This window comes from Diorhabda carinulata, chromosome 9, assembly GCF_026250575.1.
Source record: "Diorhabda carinulata isolate Delta chromosome 9, icDioCari1.1, whole genome shotgun sequence".
Taxonomy (NCBI): domain Eukaryota; kingdom Metazoa; phylum Arthropoda; class Insecta; order Coleoptera; family Chrysomelidae; genus Diorhabda; species Diorhabda carinulata.
The window spans coordinates 22,330,655-22,358,453 of NC_079468.1; the positions used below are offsets into that span (position 1 = coordinate 22,330,655).

At 32.9% G+C, this 27,799-nt stretch overlaps 2 protein-coding genes across 6 annotated transcripts in view; one reads left to right on the plus strand and one right to left on the minus strand.

Annotated features, from left to right (window-relative positions):
* Positions 1–22,810, plus strand: part of LOC130897845 (uncharacterized) — a 34,846-nt gene extending 12,036 nt beyond the window's left edge. For all 3 annotated transcript variants that reach the window (XM_057806772.1, XM_057806769.1, XM_057806770.1), the window contains exons 3-5: positions 17,091–17,237; positions 18,638–18,781; positions 18,926–22,810. In XM_057806772.1, the coding sequence (XP_057662755.1) occupies positions 17,091–17,237; positions 18,638–18,781; positions 18,926–19,552 (918 nt within the window). In that variant the 3' untranslated portion in view covers positions 19,553–22,810. The remainder of the gene's footprint in view (positions 1–17,090; positions 17,238–18,637; positions 18,782–18,925) is intronic.
* A 1,782-nt stretch (positions 22,811–24,592) lies between these two features.
* Positions 24,593–27,799, minus strand: part of LOC130898017 (adenylate cyclase type 3) — a 78,599-nt gene continuing 75,392 nt past the window's right edge. For all 3 annotated transcript variants that reach the window (XM_057807039.1, XM_057807040.1, XM_057807038.1), the window contains exon 21: positions 24,593–27,673. In XM_057807039.1, the coding sequence (XP_057663022.1) occupies positions 27,335–27,673 (339 nt within the window). In that variant the 3' untranslated portion in view covers positions 24,593–27,334. The remainder of the gene's footprint in view (positions 27,674–27,799) is intronic.

Consider the following 27,799-nt stretch of genomic DNA (forward strand, 5'->3'; position numbering starts at 1 on the left):
AAAATAATAGTTACAAACACAGTTTACTACCAACGACAAATGTTGAAGATTTTGAACATAGAAATTGTGAATATGAGTCGGAAATTTCTTAAAAATGTACAAAACTCTCTACAACGTTTATATTTTATTAGAACGGCACTGTTTGTAATCAATTATGCTACATCCGTTGCGGTATAAAACGACTCTTTTTTGTTGGACCCTGAATGGGTCTAGGAATGTTTGCTCTCCCAAGTTCATTTACTATGTAAAAAAAAGGGATATAAAGTTTTCACCTTGAAAATATATTAAAAGCTTTTCATTGTAATATTAACTTGGAAGTAACTGTGTTACAGCTTCATCCTAAATAAGAAAGGAATGTCTGTGCAATATGTATATATATACCTTAAAGTCGGTTATACACGATAATGCAGCGTCGTATGAATGCAATTGGATCGTGTGAGGCACGGAAAAGACTTTCACCATTTAAAGTACAACAAACTTCAAACAAATGGTTCAAAAACCACAACAAAAGCTGACGCTGCAGTATTAGGAGCAAGCACCAGATATTTACTACCGCTGAACTCCTGTACGAGGGCATTGCAAGTAAAAGCACTTGTCATTAAGACGTAAATAGTGATGAATCTGAAAACAAATGTCGCAATCTGATAGTTATCGATTCGAAGCTGATCTGGAAGAACCATGGAAACTCTATGACTAATAGTAAGGTTTTTGGCATGATTACTGGTCTTCTAGTAAAAATCATCGAGTTCAATGTTGTTCAATGCTTTGTTAGCACCTGACTATCGTAATTTTTGTTTAGATTACTTACATCTCAATGACAAGTATCTCGTCCTGATAGGTGTACGTATAGTACACTAAGCGGTAGTGCAGTATCAGCTCTAGTCGTAATTTTTGAAACATCTGTTAAAAAATTGTTGCAGTAAGCGATTTCTATAATAATATAGTATAATACAATAATATAATAGCCAGCTTTAATGTTTTTCAGTACTCAATGGCATTGAAATTGATAAAAATGTGGACATTGTAAAGACGTTTAAATGCCATAAATTGTTGCCCCCATTGTTTCGGATAATAATAAATGTCAAGGTTATTCGGAGGCTATTAATCTTGTCAAAATAGAGTTTTCAATTCATGGATGAAACTATGGGAAGAAATATCTGGATGTTTTCAACCATATGTTACATATTTTGTTGGATTTTTCACAGGAAGAATCTAATGGTAAATGTCTAGCAGCAATTGCCAAATGTAGATCCTTCGAGCTAGATGAAGAGACCCCGGATAAGCTAGTTAAGGTATACATCGCAAAAAATGATTTTGATGTGAGATTTGTATGATTAAGGATTTGATCTTATCGAATCCAATCTGTACATTAGAGTTTTTAAGGAGGCAGATATTAGTCGAGCGGTAAATAGTATTCAACTAAAGCAAAAAAGAATAAAACACTATTCAAAAGAAGATGTATGACAGTTGATGGTATCTATTTGAAAGGTATGAAGAGGATTTAAATAAAAATCAATGTTTTGGTATCACAATCTGGGTACTATTTTTTCTTTTTTGATTACAATGTTAATCAATGAAAATATGGAATAACTTTCTCGATGTTCCAACTTTTTTCATATTTGCTGGTGAATATTTTCGATAAAATTGGAAACGGTTTTCAAAGAATTGTACAGCGTTGAATACTGACTAAAAAAACTATTTTTTGTGTTAATTCGCATAAATTTAAAACATAATAGTGACATATACCCTGTACCTGTAAGTTATTTTAAAGATTGCTTTATACAACTAGCATCCAGACACATTAATCGTGTGTCGTTCGAAACAATTTTTTAAGATTAATGGTGATCGTAATATTTTCGAACAGAAACTCAGCACTTATAGCAAAGAAAACAATTGACTAAACGAAAACGAATGTGTTTTGTTATTCCATGGAAAAATTCATTAAATAACATCGCAACGAAAACATTCTACTTAAACGAGTGTATTTAAAAAAGTATGCCAAAGTAAAATCCAACCCTACCCTCCACAATTGCCTTTGCAAGAAATTCTCCAATCGTTTGACAACAAAAAGCATCGACAAACATGACACCAGCCATGTGCTAATCAAAAGAAACTTCGGGCCCTTCAAAATATCCATCCACTTTCTCTGCTAAATTATATGCAATATCTACCGAAAAATTTTAGAGATGTAGTGCTTTAGCGCTTCTCCATCTAGGCCATTGACGACATACTTATTTGATGCTAAACTTGAAACTACAGTTGCAAATTGACTATAAAACGCATAATCCTAGAGTGTCCATCTTTTAATGCAGAAACATCATCATTAAATCTATCACTCGAAACAATATCTAGAATTTTAGGACCTAACTAGAAGATTTTAACATTTAATCTTTTAATACGTTTACACCTACCATAACTCTTTTAAATATATCAAAGTTAATAATTGAGACTCATCTACGGAAAGGCGAGATGATTGTAGCCCTCAAATGATTGGACATGATGATTTTGTAGTGGTTCACCGGTTGGGTCCTTGATTGCAGCTTAACTCCAACCTGGCAGCTCTAGAACTGCAGAAAAGAGAAAATTTATGGAAGAAACGGAAATATAGTTGGTAACTATTAAAGAAGGAACAAGTAGGTAGAATAGATTGGAATAAAAAGGAGCTTATTCCCTAGTTTATATAGGAGCTAAGCCTATATTCTATTCCCAAATTTAGATATTATGAATTTATAGGGAAATGATCGTACAAAATTGGTTCAAAATAATTTGGTTGAAATTATATCAGGCAAACTATACTAAATTAATACTAATTAATTTCATTTGAACTTTTGGTAGATTATGTAGATAGAGGACGTTTTAGAATCGACACTGAAATCTTCTTGAACTTCTTGAAGTAAGAAGTCGACTTAAGTTCTTTAAAAATTTGAACGTGACAATAAAACAAAACTGACTACTGATTTATATTAAGTAAACAACGGAATATAATAATATAATGTTACACAAGGTCACTTTTTTTGTAATCTATTCATGTAGAAAGTATTATTGACAACAATATGAATACAAAGATTTTGTTGAAATACGAACAATGTCAGACAATTCTTTTATAAGAGTCGACTCATTGGTTTTCCTTTAAAAACATTCAAACTAAAATATGAATGATTCGTGGTCGTTGCGAAGCCAATTCAATACAACAAAAAGTCGGACAAATTGACCGTTTATGGTAAAATTATGTAAAAAAGCTCAAAATCGATAATTTAAATTTGGCAACAATCCAGTCTCTAATCCAGTAATATAAATTTTATTTTTGGCACATTGGAGGCATTTATCTAGGTCACTTATCGAGAATTAAGGTTTCACGATACAAAAACTGGAGTCGATGTTATTTTTAATTTTAATAACTTATAGTTCAAGTACATTCACATTCAAATAATAAGTCTTCAGTTACTTACTAATCATAATTCAAATTCGATTTTGAAAAGAGACACAACAATATTTGATTCACAAAATAAAGTGGTTCAAAAAAATCTAAAATAATCGATAACTTCCATTCTCTTCAATTTATCCACTTTCTTTTCTTGCGGCTTCGCTCAAATTGAGTTGCACAACATGAACTCCAGAAGGAAGGGTACGTCGGGGATGCGACTCAAAAAGGGCAGAATAAACTGTTACAGAAGTTGATAATCTTTTTTCGACCAATGTTTCAATGATCTCAGATAACGTGGGAAGGAATGCGATTGGGTCATAGTTTGATGCTGGATCCTTACCTTATTTATGCAAAGGTATCATTATAATGTGTCTTAAGGCAATTTGGAAATGTGTTTTTTGAAAAACGAAATGTTTATTAACGTGGTATGATGATTTAATGTGAAGTACAGGCTGATTTCTTTACTTACTTTACTTTTATAATCTAATAATTTTGGAAGAAGACACAGCCCGAGAATTTGTGGTTATAGTGGAAAAGAATTGAACGCTAGACTACTTAGTGTTCTTATAAATTTAAAAGATTCAAAGTGGACATCACCAAAGAGAATATCCCAGTCAGTTGTTAGACATCGGTGCTAGAATTTTTGAAATTTTTTTTTTTTTGATAAAATATGGCAGAGTTTACGAGTGCAAAGTGATAAAGCAGGAACGATCAATATAAAAATAAACAAAACATAGATGCACTAATATGGATATTTCGTAGGAGTAGATTGAAAATAAAAATGATTAAATAGGAAATTCTACTTGTATTTAAGAACAAAGGGGAAACGTAAAATGATTAGATTACTTCAAGAACAGCTATCTACGACCCCTACCTAGCTACTCCACGTTCAGAATTAGTTAAGGCTCAATATTTTACAATGCAAAAAATGCATAATCATTTGAAATCAAATCGATATTCTCTTTTCCAGAATTTCGCAATAATTTCAAGGTATACTTTCTGGAAAATGCCTTCCAATTTGCAAACGACTTCTATTCTAATAATAATATTCAATTCAGGACATACTGGTTTAGTTTTGCTATGAATTTATATACTAATTATTACCTATAATTTTGTTATTCATTGTGATTTCCTTCTATAACTCGAAATTTATATTTTTTTAGTCATTAAAAGCTTTTGTCAACAAATTATAACAATTTTTTGACTATAAAGTATTTCTCTCTCTCTCTCTCTTCAGGATTCAGAGGGAAGCTTTGAAGACAATGGAAAAAATGTGTACAATAGAGATCGGAACCTTCAGCCGACACTTTTATGAAAATCAGAAACAGACAGTCAAAAGAATTTTTATTTGGATCAGCATCTTCGATATTTGTTTCCCGACTTCTGACAAGCTTAAGATGTTTTTTGTCGTCTTTAGACACATTTATCTACCGGAAATTTTTCCTTCTTCATGATTAGATGTACTATCAGGTTTTTAATAGGCTGCTCTGTATAATATATGAGTTTATTTTTAACGAGATCGTTGAAATAACCTCGCAATTTCCAACTAGAAAAACTCTGTAATGCCCTAAAAACCCTTTATCGTTTGATATAATTTGTATTCCGTATTCAAATTCGATTTCTAGTATGTCAAAATTGAAATCACATCTCATCAACATGAAATGTTTTATTTGTTATTCATTTTCTTCTGGTTTGTTAATAATAACGGAGGATGTGGGTTGAAACTAAGGCTGTTCAACAATGTAACACGTAATTCACGTATTGAATGTCGTATCATTGTTGTAATAAGTCTCTTGCTAATTAATTATTGAGGAGATTATATTTCCAAAATCTTCCAAGGTCTTACCTGCTAACGCATCCAACTTATATGGAATCACGTATTATTTTGTAGTATACATGAAGTTTATACAAGATGTCAATATTTAAAGACGTGGAACTCTCTATAATTTCACTTATAAAGAATATACAGAAATGAAAGAATACAGTTTAAAGGCTGATTTACAAATAAATTGCATGAAACTCTAGAGAAAAATAGATAATTTCTGGAATATCAAAAATCCATTCTACGGTTTTCAACCCAATGTTCAGCAAATTCTTTGAGACCATTCTTTGTCAATTATAACGTCAATATCCCAAGCAGGTGGACGACCTGAACGCGAATGATCTTCAAGCGTCAAAGCCAAAATTAATGAAATAATATTTGATTTGCTACCTAATGCATCCTATTCGCCAGATTTAGCCCCCTCTGATTATTTTCTGTTCCTAAAAAAACACCATTACATAAAACTTTCTTCGATTTTTGATTGGAACCATCAGCTATGTGAGTTTATATTATCGTGCAGCTAGAAACTGGATTCGACGGTCATCTTATAGAATGGACTGATTGAAAGAAATTTCTTCGTCGCAATGACTAGTGAAAATATTGGTTACGTCGTTCCAATTCCTAAAAATTTTACTGAATAAAAATATAGGAAATGCTGTCGAAACAAATTGTTTCTAAAATACTTTAAAGATGAAGTTTTGTAGTTCAGTTCAATCTAATTTTCACATCCAAATAATTCTTGGAAACCGTAACTTTATTCAAACACTAGTGTTTTGTATTACCACTTGCTACGCTATAATTCAGTTGAATTCCACTTCAAAACTGATAAATTGAAGCGTTGTGTTTTGCCAAATGATATGGAAGGTTTTCAATGGAATATATCAATTTAAACTGAGGAAGTGGAAACAATGTTTGAATGTGAAAAACATGGATATATTCTAAAAGAATGAATATACATGTAGCTATTCGTTATTCGTACATATTTGGATTTATTTGGTGGTTTTCAACTTGATTAAAATATTTAAAAATCTATCACAAGATCAAGTGAATTATTTCTAAAACAGTTGCATTCATTTGGGAAGTGTTATTCAACATATTTCATAACCAGAAAATTATTTACATCCATACTATGTATATAGTCATTAAGAAAGCTATTTCAAATGTAAGTACAAGAGAAAAATTCATGATGTAATTATAATTCAATCAGTTATAGTGATAATGTCGTTATCCATTATATTTTTGGAGTATTTTTTTCAAATAAATCAAAGCAATTATCAATAAGTTCTACATTGCGATGATGAAATAAAAATTGACATTCTTCAACATTTATGTAACAAAAGAAAATGATATTCTCGAAGCTCGGTCTAAATTTTGCACTATACACTTCATTTAGATCGATTGATAAGAAACAATAATGAAGAAATTTTTCGCTTGGAAATGAATCTTTGGCGCGGAATGCTGGACTTAATTTTTACGTCTACCAGTCGAGTATGTCTTGCAAAAACTGTATACTAGACAGCTCGGAAAAGTCTTTGCATTTTTGATCTTGTTTATGATTTTCCCAAAAAACAACTGCTCTTGCTATTACTAATTATGTTGGATGTCTTCTAGACTATTTCCTCTTTATTTCTATATGATATATCTAAGTCGATTTAGTAATTTCCACGTTTTTTGCCGAATTGGTTTTTTATGTAACGTTTCAGATATGAATAACTGAATTTTTCAATACAATTTATGTTTTCAATTGACTGAACGAGAGGTTGTTTGTATTGATGCTGAGGTAAATTTTGTGTCGTATAAACGCTGTTTGGTTTTTATCGTTTTAACGTGTAAGGTACACATTATTTTCCCTCGGATGCTCAAACAAAAAAACGGGTAGATATTTGTGAATTATGGATATGCCGGATGACATCGCTTTCATTCCAGAATACAAACCTAATACATCATTTTGATGGAGAAAAATAACATTTCAAACGGTTTGGAGAAAAGCTACAGAATGTTCATGAAAATAAGTATAATTAAAATACCATTTTATAATTAAATTAGATTGAAATTTTCGAAATAATCAAATATATTAAATTATGAACAATCTAATATGCTGCTTATATATTGTGAACGTATATTTTTGTAACTTTCTATAAGACTTGGTATTTATGATTGTTGAATCCCTTTTCTCTCAACACTCTCACTATAAAATGCCTCATTTTTTGGTAAAGGTTGTATAAACGCGTTGTATAAAAAATCTACAACTTAATTCCACGGTAATCAGATAGTGACTAAACTTCCTGAAGTTTCCTGGAGGAAACAAAGAATAAATCTGTAATTATTGATTAGTGGACACTACATTCGAATAGTTCGAGCGGTGTTTGCTGTGTGGAGGTTCTGTAGATATTAATCTTGAACTTCTGTAGGTTGAGGTGTTCGGGAAAGACGTGCCTTGATAGCTGATTCCTCAGGCTTGCACTTTTCCAAAAAAAGAATTCTCTATAAAATAAGTTTCTGGGCGTTTGCACGCAAACCCAGTCCTCAAGAGCAATGTCTGTCTGTCGAGTAGATTGTGGTAGGTGGACAGCACTAGGTCGTCTAAAGATAGACGAATCTGCGCCTTGTAAAAGATTAGAAGCTGTTGCTGAGTTTAAAGCTTTCTGTTCTTGAAGGAGAGAAGGTTTTGTGAAGGTGCCTTAGCTAATTCAGCCACGTGAGTATATAACTCAATAACTCAATAACTCAATAACTCAATAACCAACTAGTGAATTTGCGGTGATAGTGATATTTTATGTCCAGACAGGACCAAATCCTGAACTGCAGTGCCAGCTTTTTTTATACAAACAGCTAAGTTTATAGGGGTAGCTGACACCAATGGCGACTGCAAAGCTATATATCGGGTTTGCAGTTTTGTCTAGTGAATCGTTGATGTACAGGAGAAAATAATTAGTGACAAGATTCCTGGAGAGCACAAGCGTTGACCTCTGAAGTGTATCTATAGATAGCGACTTCGATGGATCGGAAATTTACAAAGTTAATAAGCCAATTTCCTCCGATTGTTGAATTTGCCATTGTCATTTTGTTAGTTTCAATATATTTTTTTTGGAATATCCATTTTTCTCATTTATTTTAGTAGGCGATTTCTTTTAATGCTGATAATCTAAATAATTATTGATTTCATGGAATTTCTTTATTTTTTATGATAGTAGGGACCTTCCGGTATACTCAAGGATAATAACTCTTGGTCCAACTCTAGTGAAATAACGTTATCTATCTATTATCGCTATGTAACCACGAAACTTCAGCATTAACCTGATAATTTTACCTTGGAAAGTCAAGGGCAGTTTAGGTCGAGCGTATCTATGGCCTTGATATTTTCCCTTACGCTGCATTTACTGTCGCACACGCTACATATTTTATTAATGTGGCTAATGTTTTTGTGGACAAATTATTGATTTACTTTTGTCTTTGATAAATATTCACTCATTATAATTACTGATTATAATCGTTGTTTAAACAACTGTGAAAACAATCTGTGAACACTATACTGAATGCTAGTTGAATTATTCAAGAGGTTTATCGTGAATTTCTATTTAACTTAGGCCCGGCACACGCGTTCTTGTGTACCGTATACCTAAACCGCTTTCGCTTTAGTTCGGTTTATTATTAGGACTCACGAAGTACAAAAAAAGATAAACTACAAAACCTTGTATAAAAATTGCCGTTGCATAATAATGAATATGTTACCAGTAGTTTGTGTAAACCAATTAGTTTGCAGATTAACAAGGTATTCTACAGATTATCTGCTGATAATCTGCTGTAAACCTATGTAAATTCTATAAGGTTCCTGTTCAAATAAAACAACTTAATTAATTATGGGTAATTGTTATTATGTAGATAAAAAATTTATAGAATTCAAAGAATATTCAGTTCCAATTCAGTTCTATTAAAAAAAAGTTTTTGGTAAAAATTGATGTATGAAATTGATCAAATTGCCATTGAGTTTCGCGAGGCTAAAGACAGTATCCTCAGAGACCAGTTGTAAGAGGACCTGGTGGGGTCCTAAAGAAGCGTATGGTAAGAATGACGATGATGAACGCCTCTAATATAGTTAAAGTATCAAGGGAGACCCACTAGCGATGACACTGTTTAATTTCTCACTGGAACGAATCCCGGAGAAACTATTTGCAATAAGCTCACACAGTACCTCGCATATTCGGATGATGTTGAGATCATGGCACAAACCACTTCGGCTTTTTCAGGAGCGAGAAGCCGAAACAAGAGGACTCAAAATTAATTAACAGAAAACCATGTACATGAGAACCTCAAGGTTAACCCCGACCTCCTAAACCACGTTTCAAGTCAGGGAACATCGCTTCATCGCGTGCCACAAATTCAAATATCCCGGGGGTTTGATAACTGAAGATAAAAACGTGACAACAAAGATAAAGGCAAGAGTTGCTGCGGGACACAGATGCTTCTGGGCAGCCCAGAGAGGGCTTTCAAAAAGGTTAATGCTTACAATTCGAGACATGGAATATGACGACGACAAGTGAGCAGATTTGGTTCGTCTCAATTTGGATTTAGAAGAGGGTCTCGGTACTAGCTGCAGTACAAGTACTGGTTCAGAACTGCTACTACCAGAGGAAATTTATATGTGGTTGGGCACGATAAAACGTAGGAATACAGCATACCTAAGAGATGTACCATTGGCTTCAACTGTTGATAGAAGGAAATATAGATTGATGAAGAAACAGAACGAGGATGTTCACAATATCAAAAAGTAGACAGAGATAAGAACCACAGAATAAAAAGAATGAATACGAATATAAATCAAGATATTTCACCAAAAGTTAAAACGCTTTCTAAACTGATGTCAGATTAGTATACATTCGTAGAAAGTACGTTCATATCTCGCCATTATTCTAGTTATCTGAAAGTACTTTCCAATTCTCTCATTCGCCTTGTCGTACCTTTCAATATTGCTAATGATAATAACAATCGCAATTTTTGTGTTTTTACCTGTTCATGGACTATATGCTTCCATATTTCAAAAATATTCTATTCTATAATAATGTATAAATTAATCCGCTGCAATATCACGCAATATTTCATACCGGAAATGATATTTTTTTTGACCACTGCATTCTCCGCATTCTCTATTTCATTTATTAATACAAGCTGTTACCGCATTCGTATACCTTCATGTAGTAACCCCAATAATACCTTTTAAAAAACGAAAATTTCACATCATAAATATGAGATGGAATAGAACAAAAAGTTTATCGATTAAAAATTTAGAGTCAAAATGAAATAGATTAGCGAGATTAATCTATTTTGGAAACTATGCTATGAATGGAATGTTTTAATACCATCTATTTGAAAAAGTGTCCTAAATCGGTCTTAAAATTGCTATAAATGATCTCTCAGTTCAATTATTTAGTCATACATTGTCATCCATACTACTAATAGACCGTTCAACCCCCTGGAACGACTTTATGGTGAACTACATCATGGAAATCAAAGCGTAGGTTGAGTATTTACATTGACGTGGTTATTACAAATTCGGCTCATTTTTTGAGCACCTTTCGTTAGATTGTTAGATAATTTCTACATCATATTCATAAATCCACGTCTCTTCACCAATAAAGACACGTTTGAAGACATGTTAAGGCGAACTGTAAGAGATTTTTGAGTGACTGTTATCTCTTGGGTTCCGACAAAATGATTTTCAAGCACCACTTCTCCATATTTTTTGATGTTATCATCGTTAATAGGCGAATAGGTTACTACATTATACCACAAATACTTCCCAACATACTTTTGCTACATTTTGAAGGACTTAATTACATTAGAAACACAAAATTTAAGGTGAACCCATTGATCCAATTCGCCCCAAGAAAATTATTACACACAGTCAATATTTTTCTTCTTGTGCTGCCTATCAATGACGAATGCTGGCTATCATCAAGGCAATCATTAGTCCATCAGCATCAGCAATGCTTCCTGGAATTCTTTCACCAAATAGTTTGCCTTACAAGATGGCTTGAAGCAATATATATCTGGTATTTTTCCTGGTTGTTGGTCAAATACTCGATATAGATATGGCTTCTTTTGATCTCATTTTTTTTATAATGATGAGTTTTGTCTCTTTGACATTGATATTCAGACCGTATGGCTGATTTTGACAAGTAATAGTATCTGTCAGGCTTTGGTAAATCTTCTATATTATCACCAAATGCAATGGTGTCATCTCCATATCTGATATTGTTTCGCCTGTATATATGTAGCAGAATACCTCTTCCTTTCTCATATCCACTGTGAGTACAAGTTAGAGATGAAAGGAAATAATATGCGGCTTTGAAGAATCCTCAATTTTTTCACTTTTTCTTTGTGTTTTCCTCCAATTCTAAGGTTTATTGCTGGGCTCCCCTGGAGGTTCCCGATTATTGTCAGGTTCTTGTTGCTAATTCCTGTTTTTCTAAGAATCTCACTAATTTTTCCATGCTGTATTTTTACATCTCTGTATCTTAGCACCAGGATCTATACTTAGAACAATGTTTTCCTCTTACAAGCATATATAAACCTGAAGTGGTTGGAGGATATTTGGTTCTCACATAATTTGTGATAATATGCTATATAATATGCAGATAACTTTGATAATATGCTATTGAACATCTTCATTATTAGGGCTATCATTTTGGTATCAAGAAGTTTAATGATTTGGACGTTATCAGGGCAAACTACCTTGCCTTGTTTTGATTGCATTACTGCTGTTTTGACTTCTTACTGTAAGATTTCTGGCTCTTCAATTGCTTCCCCTATATCAAAGTTATTTCTTTATTCTTCAAATAGTTTTCCAAAGTATGCTTTCCAGTGTCTGATTTTGTCTTCTTTATTCATAATTATATTCTCGTCTGTTAATATTGATTGTTGTTGCTTTTGTTTACACTTTTGTTTTTGGTGCACATTTTAGTTGTAATGCCCCTTTTGCTTGTTTCTCTTTTCGATTTTCTTTGCTATTGCTATTTGTATTGTCGTAAATTATAGTCAATATACTAAGCAGAGTCGATTGAAAGGAATCCTCATAGATAGAATAGAAAAAATTATTAACTATTAAGTAAATCAATTTGTTGGTGCCAATGCGGTTTATCTAGAAAATTTGATACACAATATGTCAACCAAATTTATATTTGCGAAATTCAAGAGAAAGTAAAGACTGTAAATTTTGTTTATTCAATATACTTCGATTGATAAACAAAATTTATTACAAGGGGAATTCTATACGAAACTGTATTAAATAATATATCAAGTCAAGGCTCCTAAAAGGGTCGGAAAATTGAAAATTCAAGGTTGCATTACAGAGTATTAATTTTCACAATATCGTTCTAGATATACTTATATCCAGGGGAATGAATAGAGAAAACAAATTCCAAAGCGTCACTTTGTTTTTTGTGATTTCCTGATACAGTTTCTAATATGGATGGTGCATATATTACCTACAGTTACAGATTTTTATGAATATGGAGGCTTTGGATGCGCAATGCTTCCATATCCATAAAAATATTCACAAATGTCTGATATTTCACTAACAATCTTTCAACTCATGCGCCGAACTTTCCAGAAAAGTCTAGAATGAGGGCAGTTAGTGTAAACTTCTTCCTTGGATGGCCAGAATAAATTCAAAAAAAACTTTTCAAAATGATCTTTATTTTTATTGTGTTTACATCTATCTGACGCAAGTCTCGATAGGTGTTACCAACCTAGCCTCTCAAAATTCCCTTTCTAGAGCGCGAAATTCAAATTAAGATTTAAAAATACTTACAATAGTAAATATTCGCGAAAACTTGTTTTTCTCAGAAAGCCACTGATCCTTCGAAATGTGTATTAAAAATATAATAACCTAGTGTAAGTATACTAAAAAAATACCAAATAGATACGGTTTCTTTCATAAAAATTGGAAAATAAGCCTCAGTCTTAGGGATAACAAAGAAAAAAAACCTTCTTAAGAAAGTTCATATGCTACCAATACCATAAGATGTGTTTATATAGGCTATTATCGCTTTTTGTTTTACGTTCAGTTGTTTGGATATGAATCATTCCTATTCCAGAAAGTATTTTTCTCCATATCGTGATTATTCGGATCTCAACTCTGATATGAACCAAATAAATATTGATTTTTTGTTGAAGCATCATCAAGTAGATATCTATAGAAATTTAAGGTTCAAATAATATTTTTATGTTCCTTCAATCATCGAATTTACAATTACAGAAGCAATTGAAAATCGCCTGAGGAAAAATTGCATAATCTTTCTTATTCAACGAATTAAAATCATAAATCTGAAGGTTAAACGCAGTGTATTACTCCAGCGACGTTAACACAGACAATTCTATGTATTCAGTAGCATCAGAGTGTCGAATGGAAGAACGTCAGTCCTAGTTGCGTGTCTAGTCTTTATAATAACTTGTGCGCCCTCGTCCTAACTTATAATTTTCTGAAGGCCGCTTTGAACCAAGATTCTTCCGCCAGGTCGAAGCTTACGATGTTTTTTCCTCCAGACCTCCACAATTATTCAGTATTCCTATCATTTACTTCCTAAAGGTTTGTCTCACATTTGAAGACTTAGTCATATGATTGGAATCATGTCTCATTGTCTTTTCCTCGCAGTTTTTCATTCTGTGAGTAGATGATTCTCGTTAGAACCTCGGACCGTTTCAGCTTCAAGCTTGTTCAGCCCTTCCACAATTTTATATCTCTGACTTTATTATGTCCAATGCTGTTGAGCAGCCCTGCTGCTCTTTCGCCTACCAGCCCATTTTTATAATACTCGTTAACGAATTCGCTTCTCTTCTACATCGAAATAAGTTAATGAAGATTCGGCAATTCAAGTTGTGACCTTGAAAATAATTGATTTGTCACCACAAACAATTCACTGCATAGACATTTCAAGTTTTCTAGTAATAACGTGACAATTATATTTTATTTGTTATATTTTATTTGTTGATAATGACAGTTTATAAATGAATATTCATTGCTAGCTGGTTGATTGTTATCATTTATCTTTTCTCTACGCCATAATTTGCATGAATGAGGAGATTCGAAGACGATGTTTTCCTTTGTTCTTGTTGTATATAGTCTATCTCAAATCTCTAGTATAATGGGGTTATTGTCGTTTTTCCTTATTATATAAAATCCTCACACAATGCCCTTTGAATTCATCTGTCTTCATAGATTATTATCCTTATTGAATTTTAATGTTAGCCGAAGATTTCAACCACAGCGCAGCGCAGGAATAAACTAAAATCTTAATCACAAGATGTCTTTTATTTATTTTGTTTTCAACCTTCAAATTTTCAAATGTCGGTAATAGAACAAAGATAATGGAATATGGAAAAAGAAATGATAAAATCAGCAGAATCTTCAGAATTAACAGTTAAAAGTGGTTCATATATCAAAATATTTGAGAAAAAATTACTCTTTCAACCCTTTTAAATGGTGAAGAACGATTCTGATTTCTCATTAACCCAATGCTTTAATCTTTCCTGTCTTCCTGTTAAACCTTTTCTTTCATTTTAGTTCCTCCGAGATACCAAGAGTAAATTTATTTCCAGAAGATGGAAACTATGATATCAATATGTGCTTTTTGTGATGAAATTGTCTGTATTGATCTTCATATTATAGTGGAAAGTTACTGTGTCTTCTAACCAAGTCTTCTTGCGATCAAACGCGACTAGGCAATATCAAAAATTACTATTTGCCGTGCCATCTATCCGAAGATATTAAAAAAACACCGAAAATATATAGTGCCTCTCCAAGATGAAGCTAGGATCAATCATTGAACTGTAGTCCTTGTATCTGTGGTAAATGGGGACCAATATATAGGTAGCAATGAAATTGCACTCTACATCCGATTACAGATATGAAACAAACAGAAGAAGAGTAGTAAGCAGTTGAAAAACTATACATAAAACCATAATTTAGAAAAACAATGAGAAATTATTCGACGTTTACGGGAAATGGAATAAAGAGAAAAATCACTTACAAAAATGAAATAGAAAGAATCAATAAGTTGAGAATCGGACAAGAAAATATGTTTCCCAAAATCGAATCCGTTGCTGCTCCTCCCCAAGCACTATTATAATTGAATTCGCATCAATATGCGTTTGTTTATATTGTCCCTATAATCTTATTTCAACCCCTGGTTGGTAGCTACATCTAAAATTGATTGTTAAAGTATATTATGTCCATAACTAGAAATATGATTAATAACTATATCTTATATATTATACCAATATTCAACATCTTCTTCTTAATTGAGGTAATTTTATTTTCTAGAAGTAGCATCACTGTCAGAAATGGATGCGTCTCTGCATCTTGCTTATCATTTTGCATCCAATCTGCTTTAACAGCAATTTGTTTCATTAAATATCGTAATCTGGATAAAGCATAATATGATAACAAATAACGTCTTAAAAACTTATTTGGTCGGGTTGATGCATAGATTAATCTATTTGAATGTTTCCCAAATCAACTGAGAACTTGAGTCGAAGAATTTAAATACCAAAAAATACGAGCAGATTAAAATCAAAATGGTTATATGTGTGTATGTAGGGCATATATGATACCTTTCGATCCTGTTTCACTTCGTGTTCTCTGGAATTCTCTGGAATTTCGTACTTTACCAGAAGAAACTTTGCATGTCTGAACCCCTGCAGGTAATCCCGATAATTGGTTTTGCTGCTATCCACTTTCTTTTCCAATGTTTTTCCTATTGTTCTGCAGCAGATACCACCGAAGGGTTTAGGTCCCAAGAAGGGCTTGTCTGTCCCCGCTTTAGCGATCTTATCAACTATTTCATTTCTCTTTCCTCCGATGTGTCCCGGAATCCATTGTAGGGTAACTTTGTTTTCTTATCTAGCCCGTTTGATTTTTATAGACCAATCCCAAACAAATTCGAGTTTAAACTCTAATATCTGCTTGGCTATCGACAAGAATTATGATAAACTTTTGCTTGAAAAATGCTTGGTGCTTTCAGAGTGTTTGGTTCTGTGCCCGTACATTCTTATTTCAGTTCTGTCTGCTGAATCAGATCCGTCCGTATACCATTTAATGACATTTCTGTTCATTTATTGTATGGTGTTTTTATCACACTTACTTCTACAGCTTAGAATTGAGATCAAGTTTTTCTCAAAGTAATGAGAATGGTTGTAATTTGATGCAGTATTCTTCGACATAGCTTCTGTTATTTTCTGCTCAATTTTAAGAGACTTTTCAGTTGTCAAATTGCACCTATAGAAATACTCAATATCTTTTCTCCCAAAAATAGACAAACTGGGTGTCAAGGGTTAAAGCAATGCCAAAAGATCATCAATTCTTGATAGTTAAGGGCACTAATTGTGACCTAAAAACTTTGGTTGATTTCACTTTATTATTTATACTTTATATTACTACTGTTACTATAATGAAATTTTATTCTCATGTATCCTTAGGCTTTTTTTTATTTCACATTCAACTTTGCGAGATAATCTTCCATTGGAGATCCACGTTCCATGCTCTTTCCATTTTCCTGATAATTTTTTTCACCTTTCGCTTAACTTCTTCGTATTGTTACTGAAGTTTTTTTCGTTGGAACTTTTCTGGTATCTTCTTCAATGATATACAGTTTCTTTTATCTTCATTCATTTGGTTTTCCAACTGCCAGCTTCTTAACTACTGAACTATCATCAGATTCGTTCAATTTGAATCTAAACAAATCACTACGCAAAGTTTTCATATCAAAAATTGGGTCTTAAAATTCACTATTCAGCAGGTTAAAATAAAACTTTGATTGTTTTGATGATGTTCCCCATTCATTACAGAAACAACGTCGAGAGTTAGGCTTGAAGCGCTTCTGGTCTGCTGTAAAATCTTCCAATAGCAGCTCAGGATCTCAATGCGACGTTGGACCAGAAGATTCCCCCAATGAAGAAACTAAACCACCACATTGTTCATTGCCGTTACTTCAGGTAGGTATTTCACATTTTCAGATATAATTTCACATTCTTACTACTATTATTGAAAGAATTGGGTATTACAACTTACCTTGACTATAACTTACTTGTTTGGGTGCACCGGTGTAGAAAAATTCTCAAATTAACATTTTGCTTTTTTGTTTTCAATCTTAATGCGAAGATATCAAAACTAATTTTGGTTTGTTTGATTACGTACGTGAGTCGTTGTGAAGATTTTTATGAAGAAGGAAAAAATTGAGTATCGAACCATCATTAAACATTTGAGGTAATACGCCAATGGAAATTAATGAGATTTGAGAAACTGTGTAGAGGCTTTACAACTTCATTTACAACCGTAAGACTTTGGATAGCTGAATTAAAACGTTCCATGAGGACAACAGATGATTTCTATGACTGAAATTGATGAATTGAATTACAAATTTGTTAATTACCCACCGTTCTCACCAGATTTGGTTCCTTGTGACTTTTTCCATTACCTAACCTTGAAGTTTCACTCGAAGGAGAGAAATTTCCATCAGATGTAAACGCTAACGCCTATTTTGAGAAGGAATTCGAAGAATTTGTGTTTTGAAAGCTTAGACCATCGCATAGAAAACTGTATAGATTCAGAACAAGAATATTATTGAGAATAAAAATTATTTATTGCTTTATATTAAGTCAAAAGCTTTCCAGACAACCGTTGTATGTACAATAACCAAAAAAAAATCTAAATCTAAATCGCTCGAATTCTCATTTATTTATAATTATTTAGGAGGTTAAGTTTGGATTTACAGTGTGCGACAAAATTCAAGCAGTGATTGCTCGTGTGAAATTAAGATGGGCCTACAACAATTTCTTCAGCCCACCTTTTTGCGAAGTATTACCCTCAAAAAATTACTAAAATTGAGTTTTTATTTTTTTTTCTTCTAAGATTTTAGTAAAACTAGAAACTTGAATGTCTGGAATTTTCGTGCACTGGTAAAAGACTAATTTTTTCAATATTTCTTTTACATTATACAGCGGTGAATCTTATTATATTTCTCATCTTCACTGTTTTCCATTCAATTTATTGAAAAAATTATAAATTATGGTGTTTATTTTTTTTTTTCATGAACCATGAATTGATTTTTTGGTACAATTTTAGAATAAAAAATAATTTTTAAATAAGAGAAGGATGCTATGTAATGATTTTATTACAAGACTTTATCTTGAAAAAAAGTTTTGATATGAAATAAATTTAGGGCTGCTATCACCCTTATACAATGTAACACGAAAATTGAAAGAAATACCAGTAATTAGTCGTTTGCTAGTGCACGGAAATTATAGATTTTCAAATTTCTAGCATTACCTAACTCCATTTCATATATTTTCTCAAAGAAATCTTCTTTATTCATTTTCAAATGCAACTTTTTTAGGTATGGCCAAGTTCAGATTCCCCAAGAGGCGAAGCGGATGGACAAAGTTTCGTTTTTCCGGTTTGCGCGGAAGACGCGTCATCACACAATTCAACTTGTATCGACAACGCAATACACAACGATTCTGGAATTGATTCCAATCAGGTTGTAACTCCATAATAATTTAAATTACGTTGCTGATGATTTGCTTCGTATATAAAATTGGCACGTAGCGCTATTTTCATATTATGTGTGTTTGTCGTAATAAATCATCACATTTCCTATAATATTTTGATAATATTTTTGCAGGTTTCACCTCTACCATCAACAGCTGGAACTTCCACAACTCCTTTGCAATCCCCAACTCCAAGTATGAGACGTCCGAGTAGTTCTTTACTTCATCCGGATCATGCTAGGCTATTGAGGTTGTATCCAATCATATCTCCACCCCAAAGCTCGGTAGAAGATCTGTCAGATGTTAATACGAATTGTAGCAATCCCGTTGTATCACCTTCGTCTTCAACTACTTCGTCGTTAACATCGATAGCAGCTGCCGTTGCAGCTAATAACACATCAAGAGCAAGTGATAGTTCAGACAGTAGAAGAAGATCTTCCATAATGACAGCTAGATACTCAATTTTTGACGCGTTAGATCTCGAATATGCTCTACTTAGAGCAGCTGCGAGAGGAAGTGTAGGACCTTATTCGCTCAGTGAAAGTTTACATAAGCTAACCTTCACTCAAAGTCTTGCTTTTCCAGCTTTGGCACGAGGTTTAGCTGGTAAAAGAAGACGATCTCAACAGAATCACTCGAGGAGACCTTTAAATCCGGATGAAAGCGGATTAAACACATTTGCGAAGTTAGTGACAGCTATGGTATTGGTTTTAGTGAGTGTGTTAGTGTTTGCTGTCGTTTATAAATTTGTGAGGACGTGAGGTTTGCTTCTAGCTCCTGGGGGGGCTAGACAAGGCAGCTTCACCTTAAGAAATTCCAGTGACTCATTGAAAAATTTTCCGGAAATCACATAAAATTTCGAATAATTACTTTATGATAAAGAACGATATGAAACGTTACCATATTTGTCGGAATAGGGCTAAATAATATGTATTATTGAGGAATTTTTGCGGTTGCTAGGTTCGGGTACAGAAAATGTTTATAATGTATATATTAATATACAATCCCTTTGGGATTTTATCGAATATCTGTTGTCTTCTGTTTTTTGAAGATAAACTAATTAAGAATATTTGGTTTCTATTTGTACCAAATTGATCATTATATGATTATGTTGGTTGGATAATATACATAAAACAATTTTCACTTAAACAAAGTTTTTACTATACGAGGGTGATTTGAAAAGGTATCAGCACTTATCAATATAATATGAAAAATGTGAATATTTTACTGAAAACAAGGAGAATTTAGAATAGAGTGGTCTTAAATCTTTTTTGTTGAAGGCAATACACCTACGCAATTAAAAGAAGTGCTAGACACTCTCTGTACTATAATTATTTACTGCATCAATGAAATTTTGGCAGCTGGATTCAAATGACTCGATTGACGACGAGAAATCGAAATAATCAGCTCAACAAATGGTACTGGATGACCGTCTGATTATGATAAGACTCATCGCTATATCAAAAGTACTGAATGGAGAATTATGCAAACTATGCGCACTACCGTTGCCGCGTCTGTTATTTTTGAACCAAAAGTACATGCGGATAAACCTTTCCCCCCTTATTGATGCCTTATTCATACGGCTTAAGCAACATAAGTCGATTTTTATGTGTAGTTGAAAAGTGGAATGGAAACGCACGCGCTGAACTAAGTGTATAGACTTCAGATAAGATGATAAAGCTGGAAACTTTTCACACAATCCTCGTATTATTGAATTTCATGAATAAATTCATATTTATGTGAATACTTCTCACATTGATGAGAATTATAACAATCAATACGTACTTAAGTTTGAATTATATTATGCTATAAGTAGTAGTATTCACAGTATATTACATCAATGACTTTATTTCCAGGTATTTTCAATACAACGTCAAATATTTGGTCAAAAGTGATGCAAATTTGATTAAATTTGGTTCATGATATCGCTTTCAGCCTTTGCCTGGATATTTTCCTCTCCAGCTTCGCTTACGACCTTACGATAAAGCTGATTAGCTTCATGATAGGTCACTGTTTTATATTCCTTCTCCCCTTCCTTAAAAAATGTCTCGAAATCATTTAAAACGATCCCACCAACACCTCCAAAACTGATTCCAGTATGGATTGCGCAGTTACTTCACTTTATGCACTCATAGGTTCTTCGGAGAGTTTCAGAGTTCCTTAGAGCTATCAATTCCTATAAAACAATATAATCTAAAAGAAATAGCTGCGAATAGTATTTGAATACTCTTGAGAAATATAGAAATATTATCATTGAATCACCAGAAAACAAGAATACGGGTGCGGTAGTCATAGCATTTCAGTTTTCATGGGACAATGATCAAAACATCCCCGACCGTTTGCTGTGAAAGCGTTTTACCTAACTTGTAGCTATGAAGCAGCTCAGCCTCGTTTTCGTATTAATTTTGAAGATAATTATAATCAGCCAGTGCTTAGCGTGAATTTAATAAAGTTATGAGTGGCGTATTTTGGAAATATCGATGAAACAATCAGCTAAAAAAGTGGCCGTACGGGATAAGCTCGATTTCTTGAGAATGTTAAACCCGTTAGAGTTGCTATAGAAAGAAACTCGCAATGACCACCGCTTCGACAGATTGCAGCTATTAAAATTTTCGATAGATCCGTCCGGAGGATCTTGAGATCAGATTTGCACCATCACGTTTATAAAATTCAAATGAATCCCCGGAATAATGCCGTCTAAGCGTTAATGAATTACGCTTATTAGATTATAACAATAAAATTTTGAAAAATTGGCTGCCGTATCCTACATTGAAAGAAAAATTGTAGAAGATTTTCAATAAGACAATATTTTGATGAGTCTTTGGAGTAAGTGACAACCATTTTGTGACATTATCCATACTTCTATGTTACATTTCAATCAAGAAAGTTCTTGTCTGAGAAAAATCGCGCGCCGTCGTCAAAGTTTCAACCTTCTAAATGTTTTATCAGCGATGGGCGGCTTCGAGGCCAACACAAGTATGTAATTTCGTACCAGTATTGTGAATACTACTGTCAACTTCAAATCTTGATTACTAAAATGTTTTTAAAGCTAATCTGTAATTTGAAATGAATTCAATAATTCAAATACCATTTTTCTCATTCTTACACACTCTTCTGAAAATTACTGGAAATTTAGAATAAATCAAGACACGACAAAAAAGGAATGAAAATAATGGAAAAGGGAGCCCATATAATGACTCAACTTCAGCATGATTTACACCTGAAATGATAATCTTAAGGATTAGGTGAGTAGTTAGAATCCAACAACATTCTTATAGAAAACATCCTGTTTCCTGATTGATCTACTATATTAAATATAAAGGATAAATCAGAATCCACGCTGAATAAATGAAGACCTTTTCAACTCTCGAAAAAAATGAATATTCTACTAGAAATTGTTGAAAATCAAATAAAAGGTTTAAAACTCTTTGATAAAGTACAATATTTGGAACTTTTCCAAATAGAATAAGTACGATAATTCGTTTCCCACCCTGTATATGTTTGAGATACGCATAAAGACATCTAATTTCAACAAATATAATTCGCAGTCAATTTCGTGATTGTATATTGATACTGTGCTAGATCCAATGATATGATTACTTGTTTTTTATAATATTATAACTTCACATACACACGAAAATGGCTGACATCTACGATAGCTATTTATCTCTAAATTGAAACATCCTGTATACATCACAATCAGCATTGGGAGTATCAATTGACGAATCAGAATTATTGATTTATGTCAAATTACAGACTCTGGATGAGAATTTTATGTTTCGATATATTTCCGATAATAAATTATATTTTAATGAAGTGTTCGATACTTTTTTACATAATATGCGGTAACTTTCGCATTGAGATATCTAACTTTATATAATAAAAGAACCAAAGCTGCTGCCTCGATCTGTTTTTGACTGACAGTGGCAAAAATTAATGTATAAAATATCTCATGAATATTGTTATAAATATATTATTTCTAAGTATTTATTGTTAACAATAAAGTCGATTAACACAAATACTTCAATTGCTCTAATTACCTTCCTTGCATAACAAATAATTGTCCCAACCTCTAACAACTCAGAATATGGAACGTCACCATCCATTATTGCACTTCCGGTTTCTTCCAGTTATAATAGTTCTGGGGATTCTAGTGCAGCTAACATTAAGACATTAATGTTTGTAATCAAATGAATTGGAACAAACAACTAACTTGAAATCGTACATTTTAAATTAATAAAAGCAGTTTTTTCTCGATTTTCTTTTTCTATTTTCAGAGTTTCTTGTGAAAGTCACGTAATTTAATGAATGTAAAACTCGTAGCATCATCAAAATTTTATTTTGATAAAAAAATAATTGTAATTAATCGCAAAATTTAAAAACGTTAACGACAACAAAGAAACTGAAAAACATACGAATTTAGATATGGGAGGCTTCACTATTTGAACATATGATTCGTACATACCAAGTAGCTCTCCCAATAAAAAAGGAAAAACCAACAACTCACATAATGTAGACAACAGATAATTATTAGAAATTGGATAAATCGAAATCAGCTGATTAGAATATGCAATTATTATATTATGGTTGTAGACTAAGTAATTTCGGTATTTTTGTATAAAATAAAACCATTGTAACTATATGTTTTCCATTTTGCTCAATCACCTTTCGCCATCTTTCTTTCAGCTTCATGATTCCGCGCTCATAAAATTTCTGGTCCTTATCAGCAAAAAACCAGGTGCGATTGAAGGTCATCGTCATTTGTGGATATTTCACCAATCAGAGAATTCTGCAAACTGTGAAATAAATAGTAATCAGATGGTGCCAGATCAGGACTCTTTGGGGAATGTGGTATCACTTCTCAGCCAAGCTCCAATAGTTTCCCACGAGTGTTTCCCAAAGATGTGTGAGGCCTTGCATTATAATGGTGGAACGCTAAACCTTCCCAATTTGACAATTCTGGTCATTGTTGACAGTGAACATCAGAATTATTGATCTTCTGGTTCCTTGGAAGCAGTTTGAAAATCACAATATATTTGCAATCCACAAAAATGACAGCATGGGCTTTTTAGTTGTTTTTTAGTTTTCGATGTGGTTAGTGCTAGTTCATTGTGTTTGCTCCATGAACTATGTTACTACACAGGACCTATTTTTCATCACCAGTGATGATTCTTTTCAAGTTTTATTTCTGGATTCTTTATGTTAAATGAATTTCTTTCAATTTGTGAAGTACTCAAATATCAAGCTTCTTAATTAGCCTAAGATATTTTAAGTTTAAGATAATAATCGTTTCTCACCATGTCAATATTCACTTTTTGTTTTAACAACATTTTCTGATATATATCCTGATTCTTCTCTTTTGCTAGACCATGTATAACGAAGTTGTTGTGGTTTATCGGCGCAAACTGTTTGTCTATTCCAGACTATATACTAGAGATTTCCGAATCCAATGTGGACTTTTCGAAATTGGAAAATCTTGTATTTGTAATTCCAAATTCAATAGGTGAATCCAAGGAGGTAGATAGTAGCCGGGTTTTGCTATTCAGATCCTTCCAGAATGATTTTGATTTTGTGATGAACTTGGCCAAAATTTCTTCTCGTTTGTCGATCAGTCTCGGAACCTCAACAGACTTTTTATCATAATGTAAATATACCAAATGTGCGATTTTTTTCAAAATTTCTGTGCTTATTTTGAGCACATTTCTTCAAAAGGATATAAATTCGAATATATATCCGATCTTTGATTATAATATTTCACTAGAAAAAGGAGAGGTGCCTTAGATATGAAAGAAATACAAAAAAATGATTTTTTGCTTTATTTTCATCATATTTATTCGTCAATAGAATCTACAGATATCTAACACTTAATTATAGATGTATTCTGTAATCTCCTAAAAAACATATAAAAAGTATTTTTTTATTAAATGCGAATTGAACATATCATAGTCTCAGAAGAATTACCTAACTTGGGATTTATTTTTTGAGTTTGAATAAATCAAAACTCTATTATTTTAACCTCGGAATTAGAGTTACTAAACTTAAAATGTGAATAAATCTTTATTTTAAACTTCTAGTAAAAGATATTCAATATCAATAGTTACAGCAATCGATTTTTTTGTAAATATCTTCCTGTGTCTGTCTAAATTAATTGGTTTTTTGATATAGGGCAGATAAAGCGCAACATTTAGATAATAGAGAGCTGATAACTTACTAAAGTAGGGACAGACAAGCCCTTCCTGGAACCCGAAACCTTCTGTGGTATCAGCTGCAGAACAATGGAAAAAGCACTGGAGATGAAGGTAGATAGAAGTCTAGCCAATTATTGGGACAAACTACAGGCGCTGAGACAGGCAAAGAATCTTCTGGGAAACTATAACCAGAGTAGATTAATCTAATCAAACACCTGAAGACGCTAGGGAACGAAACCTCTGTCCACATTTTCTCGAAGTGTGAAACACTAAGAAACTTCAGAGCACTACACCTGGGAGCGCTTGAAATAAATGAGTTTTTAAAAGGAGTGGGATTGATGGATCAGCTGTAAGCACTGAGTCCTCCAGCATCGTAGAAAGAATAGATCATTTGCTTTATGTGAGACCCCAAAGGCAAATCGTTCTTTCCCCTCCAAAATATACTGATACTGTAAAAAGTATTCATTATAAAATAATCTCCTTCAAAATTATTGATTTCGGCACTCATATCACCAAGTCCGGCGAATTTTCTAGACGCTGTATAGAAGCTAGAAGTCTTTGACTGGAATCTCCTCTAGTACCCTCGCCATAGTTGTTTGGATTGATTCAAAAAGCGTTCCTTTGCCGACGCGTTTGATTTTTGGAAATAGAAAGATCGTATAGCGATAGATCTAACAAACTTGTGGTAGCTGTAGTTCCGTTCATTCAGAGTAATAAGTGAGGCCTAAATGATTTGGACATTTCACTCAAAGCTGCCCCAAGTTAGATAATATTTAATTATAAAAGAAAAAGATTCGTACTTCTACATTTTTACTAATTTTAACATCGCCATCTTAGACTATATTTACATGGACTGACTGAAATTGCAAAACATCTAAAATGGCTACCGTATAATGATCTTTGGAGACAGCGTATTAAAAATTTCCAATTAGTCCTAATAAATTTTCTTTTGCTAAGGAGAATAGGAGAAGTGACAGTCCATGTAAGTTTTTGGTCTAAGATTGCCATTTATTAATTATTGTGTCATATTTAGGCCCTACCAAATTTCGTCATAATATAGAATTCAATATATTGAACAAAGCATCCCTTCACACCCGAAATAAAAGAACAATCGAAATAATGGACTGAAACGGTGGTAAACGGCTCCAAAGAAAGCAAAGACCGTTCCATCTGCAGACAAGGTCATGGTTTCGGTTTTTCGGGATGCACGTGTGGTAATTTCTATTGAATATCTTGAAAAAGGAAAAACTATCAACAGCGAATATTATGTCAACTTATTGCATCGTTTGAACAAAGAAATCAAGTAGAAACGGTTGCGTTTGACTAAGTAGAAAGTGTTGTTTCATCGAGACAATGCATCAGCTCACGCATCCGTTATTGAATCGGCCAGATTTAGCCCCCTTGGATTATTTTCTATTCCCAGATTTGGAAAAATGGCTGGTCAAAGCTTTTCCAAGAATGAATGGGTGATGTCGACAGCTAATGGCTATTTTGAAGAGCTTGATGTAGATAAATAAATATATTTTTTGTTTGGCCACGTACTCCGAGGACCATCCTCGTATGTGCTCTCCGTTTCCGTTTCTCATTTGACTTTGTGTTCCTAAGCACGATTCTTCCGTAAAAATAATATTTATGCTGGATATTCCTCGATAGTTTCCAGCATAATTTATTTTTTCAGGCATTGTACAGATTGTCTATGTTGAATTTACGAATTACTAATCACCGGGCATAAATATTTGCGTGAATCGTAGATTAAGATCCATTCTACAAATTATGTTTCTTCTAGTACAGATAATTTGATTGAGAATAATATTTTTCAAAGAATTCACTTAAGGCTGCACATCGATTGCACTTGTAGTGAAGCTGAGATTCCAAAAGATTTTTCTATTAGGGGTTCAAAAATTATTAAATATTCTTTATTATTTAATATTAAATTTAGATACGATCATTATCATTGTAATAATCACCATCTAATTTTTTATTTACAATAATTCTTCTCACATTTGTACAACTAGAATATACGCTTATTTAAGATTTATTATTTTTCTCTGATTTATATACAAGTTTCCTTTTCAAGAGATATCAAACAATAATTTTAGATAAGCAGAGTTTGAATTGAGGAAGTGACTTGAGCTATATGATTTCTTCTGTTCCACTTTGGTTTGTATCAAAATCTTATTTCTCGAAACACACCAATTTTCGATTGTATTAATTCTTTCGATGAACCAAATTCAAAATAATTTCCCACATATAAACGATTCCGTACGAATTTCTCTTATTAAAAACGTAACGACAAAACAGCAAAATCTTACATATAAACAAAATTAGAAACAATATAGTTTTATCACAATAGTTTTAACTTAATAACAATGAAGCTTCTGTCGACTCTCTGGACTCCTCACAACCTGAATCTGATATGAAAACATCGTCATCTATTTTTTCAGAACATTCGATAACAGTTTTTTCTTCGGATTTTGATGTGGGGCTATCGTGAGACTCATCTTCCTCGTTGACCGTTTCCATGGTTCCTACACCGATCACTGGAGATACTGGCGCTGTTGGCGGTGTAGTTTTTCCAGTTTTCCCAAGAAGATAGTACGTCATAAGCTGGCCCTTTCCTTTAACAGCCACGAGACCGCGCTGTTCGAACTGGTAACCGAAATGTTGAAGAATTTCGCAGGTCTCTTCCGTTACCTGAAAAACATCACCAACAAATTAAATTGCTTGATATATGTCGATAGATATTGATATATCAATCTGTGAAAATGTTCGATAGTGAAAATGATATAAAGAATATAATTCCACTACATATTATAGATC